Source organism: Bison bison, unplaced genomic scaffold (genome assembly GCF_000754665.1).
Source record: "Bison bison bison isolate TAMUID 2011002044 unplaced genomic scaffold, Bison_UMD1.0 scf7180017863002, whole genome shotgun sequence".
NCBI lineage: Eukaryota > Metazoa > Chordata > Mammalia > Artiodactyla > Bovidae > Bison > Bison bison.
The window spans coordinates 96,231-114,291 of record NW_011493574.1 but is presented as its reverse complement, the minus strand read 5'-3'; the positions used below and the strand labels follow the sequence as shown (position 1 = coordinate 114,291).

The window sequence follows — 18,061 nt, the reverse complement described above, 5'->3', positions numbered from 1 at the left end:
GTCTGGTTGTTGTAGAAGATTCTGCCTGTGTAGGTGCAGCCTGCCAGAGAGAGCACGTGGTGAGGGCTGGCCAGGGGGCAGGGGAAGGGGTGCGGGGAGGGGGTACGGTGTCCAGCCTTCACCAGGGCCAAAGTCCAAGGCCTATCAGGCAGCAAAGGTCAGGCCAACGGGCTCTGCAGGCACTTGCCCAGGGGACGGGGGAAGGAACAGAACACACTCCTGGATCGGTTGCTGACTTTTTTCTCACTGGATTCAGCAAAGGGATCATAGTGTCTTCACTTCAGGGTTCTCACCTGGGCAAGGGGGCCGTTCCTCCTACCCCTCACCAGGCAGGATCAGGATGAAGGACTCGGAGACTCAACCAACCTGTGTGCCACAGCTACCCTGTCTGCTCCTCTGCACTCAGCCAAACCTCAAACCCCACCCTCCAGGAGGGTCCCCCACAGCTCCCCTCTCTGCTTCCCGAAGCCTGCAGAGGCCCGCCTGAGGGTGGCCACCTTGATGATATTTATCCCACGTTAGTCACTCAGTCATGTCCGACTCTTTGTGACCCCATGGGCTGTAGCCCACCAGGCTCCTCTGTCCATGGGATTCTCCAGGCAAGAACACAGGAGTGGGTTGCCATGCCCTTTTCCAGGGGATCTTCCCAACCCAGGAATTGAGCCTGGATCTCCTGAACTGCAGGCAGATTCTTTACTATCTGAACCACTAGGGAAGCCCCTTTATCCCACACAAGTAAGTATAAAAAAGCAGGTGATGGGACAGTAGAGAAACATTTTATAAGAAAAATTATATAGGAAATTCCCTGGCAGTTCAGTGGCTAGGACGCTGTGTTTTCACTATCAAGGGTACAGGTTCAATCACTGGTTGAAGATTTCACAAGCTGTGTGGCACAGCTTAAAAAAAAAAAAAGAAAAATATGTAATATATATCTATGATATGCTATGTATCTATGACATGATAGATATGTAGATGTATGTTATAGATATATTATACAGAGAGAGATACATAGATATTGATGTTATATCATGAAGAGAGACTGGAAAGACAAAACCATAAAGTTAAAAGTGGTAATGGTTGCTTTTTAATTTTTTCCTTTGCTGTCTGTATTTTCTAAATGTTCTATAACAAAATGTTACTTGTGAAATGATGGAAAAGGTGAAAATTACTATTAAAATATAAAAGATCGCTTTAATTTCCTCTCCCTGTTCTCCAACTGTCTCACAGGGATGTTCGTTTATCACCCCACCTAGGCTGCAAGCTCTGCACATTTTCATATCTGCTTCCAGCACCCAGATGGAGCTTCCTTTGGGCAAACCGTTTTCCGTCCCTGAGCCCCAGTTTCCTCATCTCTAAAATGGGGTTGCCCCATGGATATGTTGCAAGGACAAGCAGAGATGAAGCAGGGGTGGTGCTCTGCACAGAGAAGCCTGGTGCAGGGTGAGCCCGGATGCGGGGACCGGGGGTTCTATGCTGCCCCACCCCCCACCCCAAGACAGAACATTACCTGCCGAACAGTCTGGGCAGCACTGTCCGGGGATTCGAATCGGGTGAGGGCAGGAGTCCACACAGTCTGTCCTCTTGCAGCTCACTGAGCCATCTGCCTGGAGGAAGGAATAACTTCACCAAGACCCCACTTGCCACACCAGTACCCACCTCCCCACCCTACTCCACCCTGCCAGTCCCCCAAAAGAAAGGGCAGTGCTGCGAATTGGCCAGGACCTGGCCTAAGGGGCATCACAATGCAGCTAGGAGGTGTCAGGGTTCCCCCAAAAAGAACCAGCTACTTGGGAGAGGGGGCTTTAGCCTTCCAGAAAGCCTTCCCATACCCCAGAGGGGAAAGGTCAGAGCTGGGGTTCTGGTCTCCTCAGCTTCCCGTCCCTTCCCCCAACAGCCAAGGCTGTGCCATGACCCCATCCAAATTCTTCTGTCAGCGTTTCCCTGAAACCCTGGCTCACCCCAAACCTACGGAGTACAATAAAATCCTATTTTTATAGAAAGCTATTCCACCGGAAATGTCTTTCAGAAGATGAAAGCGCCGTACACAGTTTCTTTTCTTTCAAAAGAGGCTGAAGTTTTGTGTGATTTTCTTGTAATATGAGTGCCCTAGATCAGTCCTGAAGGAGAAAAAAGGCAGCGGAGGTAACCTTCCTCCCCACTCTAATTCCAATGAAGTGTTTCCAAGTTTTTTAAGAGTCTAAGGCCTTTTAACAAATGGCGCATCAAGAGGATGTGAAGGCCGTGGTTCTCACGAGCTGGTGTACACCCAAGTCACCCAGGGGTTAAAATGCAGATGCTGAGTCCAAGGCCTGGGCAGCTAGAACCAAGGTTCTACCAGGCCCCCCAGCGATGCTGATGACACAGTCAGTGTGTACACGCGTGCTGAGTCGCTTCAGTCATGTCCAACTCTTTGTAACCCTATAGACTGTAGCCCGCCAGGCTCCTCTGTCCATGGGATTCTGCAGGCAAGAATACTGGAGTGGGTTGCCATTCCCTCCTCCAGGGGATCTTCCCAACCTAGGAATCGAACCAGCGTCTTTTATGTCTCCTGCATTGGCAGGCAAGTTCTTTACCACAAGCACCACCTGGGAAGCCCACAGCCAGTGCAGGGACCTCATTTTTAAAAAATAAAATTCAAAGGGACTAAAAATTCTTTCAAAGTAGAGAGGAAACTGGGGACTTCCCTGGAGGTCCTGTGGTTAAGACTTGTCACTTCCACTGCAGGGGGGCATGGGTTTGATCCCTGGTCAGGAACTAAGATCCCAGATGCCAGATGGCGCAGACAAAAAAATTTTTTTTAATATTTTTTAAAGTAGAAAGGAAAGCCAACCTGTACTCAAACAGGAGCTAAAACAATTGTGCTGGTAAATAGCTGTGTTTGCATTTCTGTTGATCTGACTCTCAAACTCACACACCCTCACCTTATCCATTTCTGAAGAGGTGAGGTCATAGGATTGATGTTAATGAAGGAAGCATCACAGTTGCACAGAAAAGGCCTGAACTACTGGGCCTCGGGCTGCCTGGCTCCCTTTGTTAATCCTGTCCACGAAAAACCTGTTCCCACGAATCCTAGTTCTGACCCCTTAGGCCAGCGGGTCCCCTCACACGCACCATGGGTCACTTTCCACTCTTACGACAGACAGACTGCCAAGCTCTGCCGTCCTGAAAATGTATGGAGGACAAAATAACCTGGATCCCAGCTCTTCTACAAAAACAGGAGCTGACAGCATGGAAGGGAGATGGGGATGGGGCCTGACGTGGCCCCCTTCTGTAGAGGCAGCTGTGCTGGCCGGGGCGGGGAGGCGGGGAAAGCAGCTGAAGGCGCGCAGGTTGTCATTCACCTGGCAGATGCATAACTCACAGGGATCACCGGGAGACCAGATCTGTCCAACCGGAAACTCAACCCCGTTGTCATCAAGAGAGCAGCCTGGCGGGGGACAGCGGGGGAGAAAGGACAAGTGGGCAGAAGTGCCAAGGAGTGGCCTTGATGCCCGAGGGACCCACAGCACCACCCGGTGAGGACAGACAGACGCCTCTGCTCACTCGCACTGTGTCCATGCAGCCACCTGCCCCAGCAGCTGCCGCCTGGCTCCCCGTGTTAGTCAATTTCTTCCCTCCCAGCATGCACCTGGTATACACGGGCACACACACACAAAGGTACACGTCCATACATATCCATGAACACACCCATTCACACACAGAGACACACTCATATGGGTACAACAGACACACGACACAAACACACAGACGGAAAAATGGTACAGATGAACCGATTTCCAGGTCAGGCATGGAGAGCGGACATGTGGACCCAGGGTGTGAGGGGAGGGTGGGACAAGCTGGGAGAGCAGCACTGACATATATGAATGTCTACACTGCCGCGTGCAAAACAGGTAACCAGGGGGACCTTCTGCATGCTCAGGGAGCTCAGCTCGGTGCTCTATGATGTCCTAGAGGGGTGGAATGGGGGGTGGGGTGGGAGGGAGGTCCAAGAGGGAAAGGGATATATGTAGACATATAGCTGATTGACTTAATCGTACAGCAGAAAGTAACACAACATTGTAAAGCAATTATACTCAATAAAACACACCGATAGCCCTCACAGACAACTTGTACACAAACTCACACACAGATGCTACTCATATACAAACTTAAAACACACAAACATACACACTCACAGACACACACACACACATGCTTACAGAGTACACATACACACACACGAGTCTCAGCGGGTGAAGCTCAGCCTCCTCCCCCTCCGCTTCCAGGCCTGGTGCTGGGTGCGGCCTGGGATGCAGGCTGGGTGGCCCTCACCTGTCATGGGCACGGGTTCCCTGCAGGCATAGCAGCACTGCCCGGGGCCCAGCCACCACTCCTCTCGGGGGCAGTCCAGTTCCGGACATGGAGTGAAGGAACATTCTACCTCCCCGTTCTGGAAGAGAACCAAAGGCACGAACCAGGGAGGGGCAAGAGAAGGCCAGCAGGCTGCCATCTCCTCCCCTGAAGGTGACAGATCTCCAGGGGGCAAGAGGGGAAGGAAGGGTGAGTCCTTCCCTGGGGGCTGGGGGTCAGGCTGGGAGAGGGTCTCTGGAACATGCCGACTGTGTGGCTGCAGGGTCCCAGGCTGCCCTAGCTGCAGCCTCCAGCACCTCTTCCCCTCGCTTCTCCAACAGCTTTCTGCTCCAACTCCAAACCCACTCTCACCTGCAGCCACAGAACCTTCTCGTGCACCAATCTGATTGTACCCCTCCATCACTTAAAACCCGACAGCTCTGCAAAGTCCAAACCCTCTGCCTGGCAGGCAAAGCCTTTCCTGACTGAGTCTGAAGCAGAGGCTGTCACCCCCACATACAGACCCTGTCGGTCCCCTAGGCACTGCCCTTGGCTGATGCTAACAGCGTCCTCCGGGTTCCTTCCCCCTACACTCCCTAGGAAGCAAGGGACTATATACAGCCACCTGATGCTGGGGGTGTAAGAGCCCAGCTCCATGGCCTCTGGACACACCCACCTCCTTGGTGTCCTCCCACTCCAGAGCTCCCCATGGGATCAGCCCGAGACCCTGTCTCCACGTGGCCCCTTCACCCGCCTGACCTGCTTCCCTGGCCAGTTCCTCCTGAGAGCACCACCACCAGAAAACCACTTACACAAGAGGCCCACCCCAGGCCCTGCTTCTTGGAACCCAGCCCAAACAGGATCCCTGCCTCGGCTGCATCTCCAGTCCCTCTTGCCATCTGGCCTCCAGCCAGAATGAACACCACCAGGCCTCAGACTATGCCATACTCTCTCCCGCCTCCAGCCTTCTGCTCACACTGTGCCCTCTGCCAGGCACACCACTGCCCGCCTAGCTGTGGGCCTCCTGATGAAGGGACCCGAGGCCGCCCTGTGCTCGGCTGTGGCCCCAGGACTCAGCACTGTCCCAGGTGCACAGTAGGTGCTCTATAATAACAACGCTGAAGGACCACCTTCAAGGAGACTGCGGGAAGGCCTTGGGGAATGCTAAGTCCCTTTAGTCTCTTTCCTGCCTCGGTTTCCCTTTTGCTGTTCAGTGTCTCCTCTTCTCCCAGTCAAGGGCTCCTGGGAAAGCTCTGTGCCCCTGCCCGTCACCCACCAACTCAGCCCCCTACCTGGCAGACACAGGTGGTACACTCATCACCACCCCCACTGAACACGGCCCCGTCTGCATACCACCGGCCGTGGAAATAGCATCTCACTGTGGAGGAAAAAGGAAAAGACAGCTCAAGGTCTTTGGACAGCTAAAGAAACAGGTAAGAGGGTCTCTGGGAAGAAAATGCACCCCCACAATACTCCACGGCATGCCCAAACCCAAGAGCCCAACCACTGCTACCCTCAACTATTAATAAAATTAGATCGGTGCTTAAAAACTGGTGGAGAATGAAGCATACACAAAATAAGGTCCCTAACCAAGAAGACAGTGAAGCCCTGAATAACTAAACAGTAAGTGGGACTTCCCTGGCAGTCCAGCGGTTGAGACTTCATCTTCCAACGCAGGGAGTGCAGGTTCAATGCCTGGCTGTGGAACTAAGATTCCACATGCCTCATGCCAAGAAACCAAAACCATAAAACAGATACAATACTGTAACAAATTCAATAAAGACTTTAAAAATGATCCACATTTTTTTTTTAATCTAAAAGAGTAAGAGAAAAGAAGAAATGAAAAACGAGGGCCCCAGACACCTGCAGCCAGGTCTGGGAATGCCATCATTCCCTGGATAGGGTTGGGAAGGATTCAGTAAGAACCTCTTATCTGAACATCCCTCACCCCTGTTGGTAAAAAAAACAACCTTAAAAACTGGCCAAGGCTCCACCTGGGTTCAGTCAGAGAGCACTGGGTTCAAATCCTAGCTTCTCAACTCGCTAGGGGCAAAATACTTAAGCTCTCCTAAGCCTCAGTTTTCTCATCTGTAGAATGGGGTTAACAGTTCCTACCTCAAAGGGAGCATATTGCCTATTCAAAAAATGTTTTAACTAAAAATAATATAACATTCAAAAGTTAAGAGGAAAAGCAGTATTTAATAAGAACACTAGCTCTGAAGTCAGGTAAACTTGAGAGCAAGCTCTGCTTCTTTACTAACTGGCATGTGCCTTTGGGCAGTGATGACCTCTCTGAGCCTCAGTTTCCTCATCCATAAAATGGAGCTATGAATAGTACTCCCTCAGGGCTGCACCACAGGGATTAATGAGATCAAGGGCTGGCAAGCACCCCACACAGCAGCGGCCCAGAGCCAGCAGTGACAGCCATGACGTCATTTCAGGAAAGAGAAGCACATTTTAACAAAGAACCGACTCAGGAGTGGGGCAAGGGAGACCCCCTCCCAGTGTCGGGACAGAACCATGCCAAGGGTGGACCCAAACCCCTTCCTGTCGGGGTTGAACACACCACCCTGTCTGGGGGCAGGCCAGGCTCTGAGCCCAACCTAGCATCCAAACTGCTGTGTACACAGTAGGTGCTCAATTAAAACTGGCACTTTGAGACTTCCCTGGTGGTCCAAGGGACCATACTTTCCCTAATTAAGACTTCACCTTCCATTGCACAGGGAACAGGTTCGATCCCTGGTGCCCTACTTGGGGAATTAAGATCCCTCATGCCAGGTGATGCAGCAAAAAAAAAAAAAAAAAAAAAACAGCACCCTAAAATGCTTCACTTAATCTGAGTTTCTAGAGCAGAAATCAACGCTCTTGCTCTCTCCTATGCTCAGTTCAGTTCAGTTCAGTCGCTCAGTCGTGTCCAACTCTTTGCGACCCCATGGACTGCAGCACACCAGGCTTCCCTGTCCATCACCAACTCCCGGAGCTTACTCAAACTCATGTCCATAGAGTTGGTGATGCCATCTAACCATCTCATCCTCTGTACTCTGCTGCTGCTGCTGCTAAGTCGCTTCAGTTGTGTCCGACTCTGTGCGACCCCATGGACTGCAGCCTACCAGGCTTCTCCGTCCATGGGATTCTCCAGGCAAGAACACTGTGCTCACTCCTCCTCAAAAAAAACATACTCAAAGTACACCCCTCCACCCTCACCTACACTGCCGTCCTCACCCCACAGAGTCCCTTACCTGGGACGCAAGTACAGCAGTCCGACTTCGGGGAGGCCTGGCAGGGGTCGGGGGGACACTCGGGGGAGATGCAGGACACATTTCCAGCCTGGGGAGGTGAGAGGTGGAGTGGAGGGGGGAGGATGGACCATCAGGTCCATCAGAACCAGCTCGCTCCCTATTTCACATCATCCACAGGACTCCTTTCCCACACGAAAGTCTCCTAAAGGAAGCCATCCGAGACCTTTAAATGCCAGCATGGACACAAAGGGATGCAGGCAGGGACCCAGTAGCAGGGTTTATTATGGTGTTGGTTTCCAATATTCCCCTTTCCAAGACGAGGGGCAGAACGGAGAGCAGAGCATGCTGCCTTCCTCACGAAAATGGACGAGCCTAGACCCCCATGGTACTGCTCCCCATGGCATCCCCCCGTGACATCCCCCCATGGCACTTCCCCACCATGGCATTGTCCCCATTGATCACCCCCACGGCATTCCTTCCCATGGAACTGCCTCCCCATGGCATTCCCTCCCATGGCACTGCCCCTATGCCATTCCGTCCTATAGCATTCGGAAGCTCTTGGAAGAATGCTAGGCAGTGAGGAAGAGGTTACTACACGTTCCTGTGCATCTGAGTTTTGAACCAAGTCACTGATACTGGCCAGAGAATTAAATTTAAAACTCGATTTTCAAAAACTGAAGCTAAGACCAAAAAAAGGTCCCCAGTTTTGGAGTCAGCCAGACCTGAGGCCCAGGGTTTGCTCCTCCTACTTTGGGCAGAGCATATCACCTCTGAGCCTCTGTCTCCCTACCTGTGAGAAGAGCCAGGGTTGTTGAGGATTGCGTGAGATGCGATCAGGCACAAAAGTGCTTGGTCACTACAAGAGTGTGGCACATGGGAAGGGCTCAGTAAGGGTGGTGGCAGCGGTCTACGTGCCACCCCTCCCCCATTTTACATTGCAGCTCCATCATCCCTGACAGGCTGGGGCCACTTTTAAAGATGATCAGAGGCAGTGAGGATTGGTGGGCAGAGCCTAGGTTTGGACGCAGACAGACCTTGGCTCAAATTCCAGTTCTGTCACCTCCCAGCCTCAGTCTTTGCATCTGTAGAATGGGGACAGTAAAGCCAACCCTGAACAGCTGCCAGGAGCCTCAGGTGAGGAGCTAGACTTGTGTGCACTGGGTGCTCGTGAGCCAGGCTTCAGGACAGCACCTGATTGCATCTGGCGCATAGTAGGAGCTTAATAACTATTCTTGGAGGAGTGCACTTGCCTCTAGCAAAATGCTAACAAGCTGAGTCTGGTAACCAGCCTTCTCCCTCCGCGTGTGGACACCTTTATTGTGCCGGCAAATATTTTGCCTGGAGAGAAAAACAGCCTCCCTGGTAGGAAGTTTCCGAAGGAGTACCCTCCCCTCCCCTTCCAAGACAGATGGACCCTGTTTGCCTGCTGGCTCTTTTCTGCTCAGCAGAAGCCTCCCTGACCCCACAGACTACTGCCTTCCCATCCCCCACACTTTGAAATGTGACAAGTTCCAACCCAAATCCAGAGCCTGAGAGCTCTCCCTCCGTTCAACTAGCTCACCTTTACCATCCCGCCTTTCCCTCTTCCTCTAAAATCCCCAAAGGTTAAGAAAACACCCATGAGGCTTCAGGAAGCTTGGGATGCTCACCAGACAGACACAGACGGTGCAGTTTTGGTTAGGAGGTGAAAAAACGTCCCCTTCAGCCCGGATGACGCCACTGTGAAAACAGCCTTTGAAAGACAAACAGGAGTGGAGGCATCAAACCTCTTCAAAGGAAGCTGGAGGTCTCGTTCCTTTTCCAGGCATAACATACCCAGAACCTGCTCTCACTGGCTTGGATGCCTCAGCAGTGGCCAGATCTAGGTACTCAGAATTGTGGGGTCCTAAGACCCCTGAAAAATCACAGGAGACACCCACTTATGGTACCCTGGGAAGGTCCTATTCATGTCTGATAAGCCCAGAACTGTGTTCAAAGTATGGTCCTTTATTCTTATAAAGCAAGAAAGGCAGCCATACAGCCCCAGGTTCCAAACCTGGCCTGTCACGTGAGTAGCCTTGGACTTGGATGTGTCACTTAACCTCTCTGGGACTCGGTTGTCTTTTTCGTTAAATGGAAACACCACCACATGCCCTGCAGGGAACCTGGAAGGAGCCACAACCTCAGATGTAATGTAGACAGCAATTGACATTTCGGGCTTAGTACACGGTAGAGACACAGTAAAAGATAACAATCATCATTAAGAAAATCAGTGAGTTGCATTTTCCTTGTCACCTTTAGAAAGACTTTTTCACTGCTGCTCAAAGTACAGCAGCATCAGTATCTTATCACCAGGAGCTTCATAGAAATGTAACAGCTCAGGCCCCTCTCTACATCTTCTGAATGAGAATCTGCATTTTAACAAGATCCCCAGCGATTCATGTGCATGTGTGTGTGCTCATTTGCTCAGTCGTGTCTGACTCTTTGTGACCCCATGGACCGTAGCCCACCAGGCTCTTTTGTGCATGGAATTCTGCAGGCAAGAATACCGGAGTGGATAGCCACTCCCTTGTCCAGGGGCTCTTCCTAACCCAGGGATAGAACCTAGGTCTCCCCCATTGCAGGCATAATCTTTTACCACTCAAGCCACCTGGGAAGCCCGCAATTCCTGTGCAGGGTGAGTTTTAAAGCACTCTGCTGAAGGACTTGTTACGATTTGAGGTCTTTATCCTAACAGCAATGAAAGCAAATTTTAAAAATTGTCAGCAGATAGTGGGAGGGAATTAGGAAAGCGATACAATTTATGAACAATTACTCTTCCTGCAGTTAGGAGGGGGATTGAGGCAGGGAAGGGGACTGCAGACTGGGTCTGGAGAAACCTGCTGAATGAATGAATAAAGCTTAAAAAAGGATGTCCTTAAGATGAAACCTTCCCCTTGGGAACACAGATACCAGTGGTTCTCAAAGTGTGGTCCCTGGACCAACAGCATTAGCTTCACCTGGGAACTTGTGAGACAGGCAAATTCCCAGGACTTATCTTACACCTGATAAATCAGAAGCTCTGGGGGCTAGGCCCAGGGATCACCCTTCAGGTGATATATCAAAGTTAGATAACTGTTTTTCAGTTGCAGAAAGGCAGGAAAAAGGAAGAGGGAGGACCTTGCAGGAAACTCATAGCCCTCCCTGGACCGGCTCCCACCTGTACACGATGGGCAGCACCCTCCATCTCTGGAGGGAATCGGGTGGGAGCAAGCAGCTTCACACGTCACCTTTTCACAGGTCACCTCCCCATCCTAGAAGCAGAAACGGAAGTTCCAGCCACCACAAGGCCCCAGACACCAGACCAGGGAAACCCCAAGGACCCCTCACACCCACCTCACACCAGCACTGGGAACAGCCAGGCTCTGTCCAGCGGCTCCCTGACTCATACGTGGCCCCTAGGTGCCAACAGGCAGAGGGTCCTGGTGCCAGCCGTGTGGTCTCGGGGCCCCTGGGCAAGGGAGGGGTCACCGCCGTCTTCTGGAGTTGTGCGGGAGGTCTGAGGGTTCCCAGCAGAGAGGGATGCGGCACGGGGGTGGCCACCGGGGTGGACAGCAGCGGCGTCGGGGCAGAAGGGGAGGACGTGGACAGTGCAGGCATGGGAGGTGGTGGTCGTGTGCTCCTGACTCCAGTCGGGGGCCCCGGAGCCCCGGAAGGAGGGCTGTGCCCGGGGGAGAGGGCGGGCCGGCCTGCCTCTGGAAGCAGCAGGAGCATCTTAGGAGGGTGCTGCAGAGGCTGCAGGATGGCAGATGGGGCCAGCACAGCTTTGGGGAAAGCTGAAACGGAAACACAGAAGGGTCTGGAAGGAGGCAGCAGGGGCAAGAGGTGAGATTCGCTGGGCGTGGACTTGGGTCCATCATCACAAGGCACTGAACCTGGGTCAGTTTCTTCATCAGCAGGATGGGTCTAATACCAACAGTTGAACCTCAGACTAACGGGGCTGCAGTGACGATCAGGAGAGAAGACTCATGAAAAAGTACCAAACAAGCAAACTGAAGTTATGAGTTGGTGATGCTGGTGGTCAGAAGCTTCTGTTGCTGCTGCTGCTAAGTCACTTCAGTCGTGTCCGACTCTGTGCGACCCCACAGACGGAAGCCCACCAGGCTCCCCCGTCCCTGGGATTCTCCAGGCAAGAACACTGGAGTGGGTTGCCATTTCCTTCTCCAAAGCATGAAAGTGAAAAGTGAAAGTGAAGTCGCTCAGTTGTGTCCGACTCTTAGCGACCCCACGGACTGCAGCCCACCAGGCTCCTCCGTCCATGGGATTTTTCAGGCAAGAGTACTGGAGTGGGGTGCCATCACCTTCTCCAGTCAGAAGCTTCGGCCACTGCCAAATCAGTCTTCTCCCTTCCCCTCCTGGCTGGCCACAGAGGAGACTCGGGATCCCTGAAGCCCTCAGGGATCCATCCTGGGAATGACCCTTCCCTACTTCTGTGTCCCGACAAGTTGGCAGTGTGTCCCCTGCTCCTGACCCAGAAGGGGCTTCCCACGAGGAGATGCTGAGGCTCAGGAGAAGGAAGAGCCCAGGGTCCTCTCCGGTCCCACCCAAGAAAGGCCAGCTTACAAGATGTTGCCTCCCCCAAAACACACACACACACACACACACACACACACACACACTCACACTCACATACACGCTTAGGAAAGTACACATTTTCCCTGCAGATGGACACCAACTGCCCAACAGTCTCAAAGAGAGATCTGACCAACATGAGAGAGAGGAGGCAAATGTGGGGCAAAGGTAAGAGGAGAAAGAGGGAGTCACAAATCAGAGTGCGCCCGGGAGAAAACAGGCTGGGCAGGGAAGGGGAACCTGGGTGGCCAAGCTCAGACCAACACGGGCAGTCACACCATGGAAAACTGGCCCCTGGACTAGAAAGAACACCTTGGATATTGACACGATATTACACAGACGTTTACAGGCACGCTGTTAAAGCATGGCAGAGAACTGACCCCACACTGTCCGAAGTGTCCCGCGGAGCCCAGGTTACTGGGACTCCTACATAAAGGCTTCTCTGTCATTGATTGTTTTTTGGTGGGTTTTTTTCCCTTTATTATTTGGGGGAAAACAGTAGGGCTGGGGAAACAGTGAAAGGAAAATAAAAGAAGGATGGGTAAAGGGGAAAGAGAGAAGATAAAAGGTCGGTGGTAGAAATAACAAAGAAGATGAACTGAAAAAAAAGTTTCTGCGGAAGGAAGAGGCACCCTGTCTCCCACGCTTAGGGAGAGAAGGGGAAGGCTGAGGGCGGGGCCTAGAGCCGGGGGCGGGACCTAGAGCCAGGGGCCGGGCCAGGAGCTCACCTTCACAGGACACTCGGTCAGCCCGGAGCCGGAAGCCGGGTCGGCAGGTGCACAGGAAGCTGCCCACGGTGTTGTGGCAGGAATGGTGACAGACTCTTCTCTCCAGGGGCCTCCGACACTCATTTACATCTGCGGGAGAGCCTCGCTACCGACGGCTGCCTTGTCAGGGCTACCAAGTTATCTTTCCTCCATCTCTTAGCCCAAAAGACCGGGGAAGTCTCCCTGCTGTATTCTTATGGGGTCCTTCCCTGCCCCAGGGCGATGACGTGACTCAGATGTCTGGGAATGGGGCTGAAGTCTAGCGCTGGTCCCCTTGGAAGGTCTGTACATCCAGTAGGCATTTAATGGATACACCAGTGACTCGCACTCCACCACTGTGCAGCAGTGATTAAGTGCTGGCTGGTGGGGATGGGCCCCCATTGGGAATCTCGGCTCCAAAACCTCCACCATCCCAGTGTTGGGCATCGGGTGCTGTGGGCCCTTCTGAAAAAGAGTCTCCAAAAAAAATCACTGCACTGCTCAGGGCAGGCTTCAGGACAAACACCCAACTTTGCTAGAACAAGGTCTTTTTTCAGGCCCATGGGACCCCACCTTCAACCCATGAGCCAAGCTCAAGCCAAACATGCCAATCCCTTTCTGGAAATTTCTGCTAATGGGCTGAGAAAACAGGGGTCTCCTTCTAAACCAGAGGAACCAAGACATAACGTGCTTTATTTACCAAGGGGAGCAAAGGCAGCCAAGAAAATGGGTGAGCAGAGAGGAATCCTTGGGGTGTATCTGGGAGAGGGTGGAAGAGAAACATAACAGCATGAAAGTGGCATGTGGCCAGGAAAAGTCCAAGACGGGGTCTTCCATCAGGAGCCACGCCAACCCCAGGGAAAGGTAGGCTCTGAGCAAAGGCTCAAGCACTTGCAGGCTCCAGGGAACCAAGGAGGTCCAGACTGTTGACCTTTCCCTGTCCCTGGGCTCACTCTGTCAGTCTTCCTGATTGGCAACCTAAGTATGAAGACAGCAGGGTCCCTGGCCTTACCTACACAGGAGTGCCGGTTTCCATGGAGATGGAAGCCAGTTCTACAGGAACACCTGTAGCTGCCAATGCTGTTTTTACATCTCTGCTGGCAGGGGGTCCCAAGGCATTCATCAGTGTCTGGAAGGGAACAGGACATGGCTGGAGCTCATTTCCCTGTGGGGTTTTGGAAACATACAGTCCTCTCTACCGACCTCTCTCATCACCATCTCCTACCAGACTCTTAACCCCTCTCCTTCTCAAAACCCACATCCAGTCTATCAACTCCTAAGTTCTCCGTGGACCAGCCCACTTCTCTCAACCCTCACTGCCATATCCTAGCCCAGGGCACCTTTGTCTCTGGTCTGGAGGATAACAACAGTGTTGTGTGTCTCTCTGCCTCTCCCTGTGCTCCTCCCAAGCTACCCTCTACACAGCCTCCAGGAAGTTCTGACGAAGGGTACCTCTGATCAGGCCACTTTCTGCTTAAAATCTCTCCAAGGCTCCCACGAGTACTAATGCTGCACCATAGCTCATGAGCCCAGGGCTGCCTTTCCAAGCTCCCTCCTTCCCCCTTACCTTTACTTTGGCCTAAATTCTGGCCATTTTCCAAATGCACCATGCTCTTGTGGCCCTCCTCCTTTACACATGTTCTCCTATCTGCTTAGAATGTTTTCTAATATTGTCTGGTTGGAAAACTCCTATTCATACCTCAAAACCCAGCTTCTATACCACCTCCCCTGTCAAAGCCTCCCCAAGCCATTGTTTGAAATTAGGAAAAAACTGAAAATAATCTGTATATTCATCAATAAGAGAAGAGTTAGGAAACTATGAGATATTTGCACTGCAGAGCACCAGGCAGCAGTTGACAAGAATAAAGCAAATCTGTTGACCCTGATGTGGAAATATCTTCAAGATGGACTGTTGAGGGGGGGAAAGCTGATGGAGCAATGACTGGGTTCAGATCTCAACTCTAATATGATCTTGAGCAAATTAATTTCTTTAAACCTCACTATTCCTACCAGGAAAATGGAAATAAACAGTACCAACTTCATAGGACAATTCTGAGGATGAAATGAGAAAATGTGTGTTAAGTACTTAACGTGGTGCCTGGAACACAGGAGTTGAATAACTATTAACCCCCCATACTCCCTGCATCTCTTATCCTTCTATCTCTATAAGGGAACATGTACTGGGGAGAGGCAGGCAGGGCACTCATCAGATTGATGACCAAGTGCTATTCAACTGCATTCTCTCCAAATTCACGTATGGAAGCCCTAACCCTCAATGTGATGGTATTAGGAGGTGGGGTCTTTGGGAGGTAGAGGTCTTGAGGGTGGGGCCCTCATGATGGGATTAGTGCCCTTAGAAGAAGAGCCATGAGGACCTCACTGAAGAACCTCACTGTTCTTCCCCTTCCATCAGGCAGGGCGCTGGAGGGCAGGATGCTTTCTTACTGGCTGTGTGTCTCCAGAGCCTGGCCCAGCACAGGGGCAGGTGGTGACTCTATCACAGCATGGCCTCGCACATGACACACCCCCGTGTGTCACAGCCCCGTCCCCTCAGCCCTCCCCCATGTCAGTGGCCTCCTCGCTCTGGTTAGTCTGCTCCGCCTGCCCCTGGCCCTTCCCTCTGCCTCTCCCTCACCTACCCCAAATCCTGCAATGATGGCAGCAGCAGTTTCTACTGAGTCGTGGTCCAGAGCAAAGGCCTTAGTGTCAGACATGTAACCTGACTCCCCCTCCTCCTGCTGTCGGAATGGCCTTGGGCAAGCCTCATCCATAAAGTGAGGATGAGAACACCATCTCCTGGAACTTCCCTGTCAGTCCAGTGGTTAAGACTTTGTGTTCCCTGCTCGGGGAACTAAAGTCCCACATGCCAAGAGGTGCAGGCAAAAAAAAAAAAAAACAGAGAGAGAGAGAGCAGCATCTCACTTAGAGAACCGTGGTGAAGGTGACATGCAGTCATGCCTGGAGAGCACAGGCTGGGCCTCGCAGGGCCTCGAGGTCCACGTCAGAGTCTAAAAGTGGTGGCGACAGCACGCAGCATCACTACCCTTCCCAGAGCCACTCACCTTGGCAGCTGTGGCGGTCCGCAGACAGCTGCATGCCCGGCCCACACTCGCACACGAACCCGCCTTCCGTGTTCACGCAGTGGCCCTCGCAAGAGGAGCTTAAACATTCATCAATGTCTAGGGAGAGAGGAAACACTCTTACATAGCTCACTCTGAACGTGTTTTGTTTATGGGGAGGGACTGCATCCCACAAGGACCCTGAGCCCACATGGGGCATGCCCCACTGCCACCCCAGGAAGAAAGAAGGCACTAGGTAAATCTTCTGGTTTTAGGGGCCCCCAGTCCAAGAAAGAAGAGGCCATGGGGCCAGGCCTCTTCTGACCCACACAGAACAGATGACGGGAGAGACTGGTTGAAATAGAACTATTTCCAACAGTTCCACCTGCAAGGCAACCCAAAAAAGGCCAGGGGAAGGGGCAGGAAGGTTGATTAAATTCCCTTTAGTTCTTGTGGAGCACCGCTGGCATGCAGTGGACCTGGAAGGGATCTGTCGAGGACACAAACATGACTAAGACACAGTGCTGGCTCTCCAGACGGTTGCAGCCTGAGAACACAGGAGTCATGAGGCACATCCATGAGAGGCCAGTGTGGGGCAGGGGCTATGTATGTGTCCCACCAGGGACCACCCCCCACAGCAGTTGTGTGATGGAGGAGACATGGGCTGAGAGGACCAGGTGGCATCAAGAATGGGGCTGTCGAATGGAGCTTCCAGGAAGCACAGGGAACACAGTGGAGGAGTGGGGAGGGGGGCAGTCTGGTGGGATGCTGAGTTGGAGAGGTGGTGGGTTAAGGTTCAGCTGTGGGGCACAAAGGAGCCCCCAGGCTTCTGTCCAGGGGGAGCCAATATTGCTTTAGGGAGGTTCAAGCCTGGGGGAGGGAGGGGGCTGAGAGACAGAAACCCCCCCCACCCAGCTTCAAAACATCCTTTCCTATCTCAGAACCATGAAGACCTACGAGGTCAGCTCCTCCCACTCCAGTCTACTCTGCCCACCTGAGTCTCCCTTCCACCCCCTGCCCCCATGCCTACTGGTCCCCTCTATTCTCCTTTCTTGCTCTTCCCACGGCAGGCACCTTTGGGACTATGCCCACTTCCTCTAAGACATCCACTCTGACTCACCCTATCCCACCCCTGTGACTCCCCTGCCCTGCACCTGCTTTGACATTGGTCTCTGGCTTTTCCTTACTCCAGTTTGCCTCTGCAAGGAGAAATGTGTCTGGAAAGTACTTCAACCTTCTGAAAAAGGCGGGGAAGGGGGTGGGGGAGGAGTAAGCACCAAAACTCCTTCATGGGACCTTTGACCCAATAGTCTTCCTTCTGGAAATAATCAGAGAGGCCAACTAGAAGCCACTTTACTGAAGCATTATTCATAGCAGCCGAACACTGCAGACAAGCTAAGGATGGATAGCACAGAAGTAGGTACTTAGATTACAGTAGCCACATCTGCAGCCATTAAAAGTGATGTTGTAAGGACTACTAATATTTCCTGCTCACAGCACAAAGTGAGAAAAACAACGAACGAAAGTGATAGATAAGGTATGATCCCAATTTTATAAAACAGACAGAGAGGCATGTCCCACACACACAAGTAAACATACAGACCCAGGGGACAAGGGCAGGAAAAAAAAACAACTTCATTTTAGTAACAAATATCTCTGGGTAGGAACTTCTGGGACATGTTTATTTTCACCTTTATACCCTTCTTTTACTTTCCAAATGTTCCAAAGTAAGTTATTTTTTATTTTTATATTCAGGGGAAGAAATGTTTATTTCCACAAAATGTTAAAAAGGCACAAGGGTGGGGGTGGGGGATGGCTTTCAAGCTCTCTGGAAAGACAAGTAAGAAGCTGGTCACAGTAGCATCTATGGGGAAGGTAACAGACTTGGCCTGTAGGAAATTTTTTGAATCATGAACAAATAATATTTTTACAAAATAACTACTGATTTCTCTTGCCTCATCGTTCAAATGTCACATTCTCGAGGGAGTCTTCTGCAGTCCAGCCCACCTCCAGCCCCAGTTCCCTGTGCCCCTGTGGGCCCTGACACTGTGCACTCCTCCGGTGATGGTCCCATTAGGTGGGACTGTCACTGTCCTTA

The 18,061-nt window shown here is 52.0% G+C and overlaps 1 protein-coding gene across 1 annotated transcript in view; it reads right to left on the bottom strand.

Annotated features, from left to right (window-relative positions):
- Positions 1–18,049, bottom strand: part of VWCE (von Willebrand factor C and EGF domains) — a 27,933-nt gene extending 9,884 nt beyond the window's left edge. Inside the window, exons 1-12 of the mRNA XM_010833144.1 lie at positions 15,967–18,049; positions 13,917–14,033; positions 12,887–13,015; positions 10,923–11,362; positions 10,747–10,840; positions 9,218–9,300; positions 7,569–7,656; positions 5,622–5,707; positions 4,312–4,429; positions 3,342–3,427; positions 1,508–1,604; positions 1–40 (exon numbers count right to left, since the gene is read on the bottom strand). Coding sequence (XP_010831446.1) covers positions 1–40; positions 1,508–1,604; positions 3,342–3,427; positions 4,312–4,429; positions 5,622–5,707; positions 7,569–7,656; positions 9,218–9,300; positions 10,747–10,840; positions 10,923–11,362; positions 12,887–13,015; positions 13,917–14,033; positions 15,967–16,183 — 1,595 coding nt within the window. The 5' untranslated portion in view covers positions 16,184–18,049. The remainder of the gene's footprint in view (positions 41–1,507; positions 1,605–3,341; positions 3,428–4,311; positions 4,430–5,621; positions 5,708–7,568; positions 7,657–9,217; positions 9,301–10,746; positions 10,841–10,922; positions 11,363–12,886; positions 13,016–13,916; positions 14,034–15,966) is intronic.
- Positions 18,050–18,061: the final 12 nt, after the last annotated feature.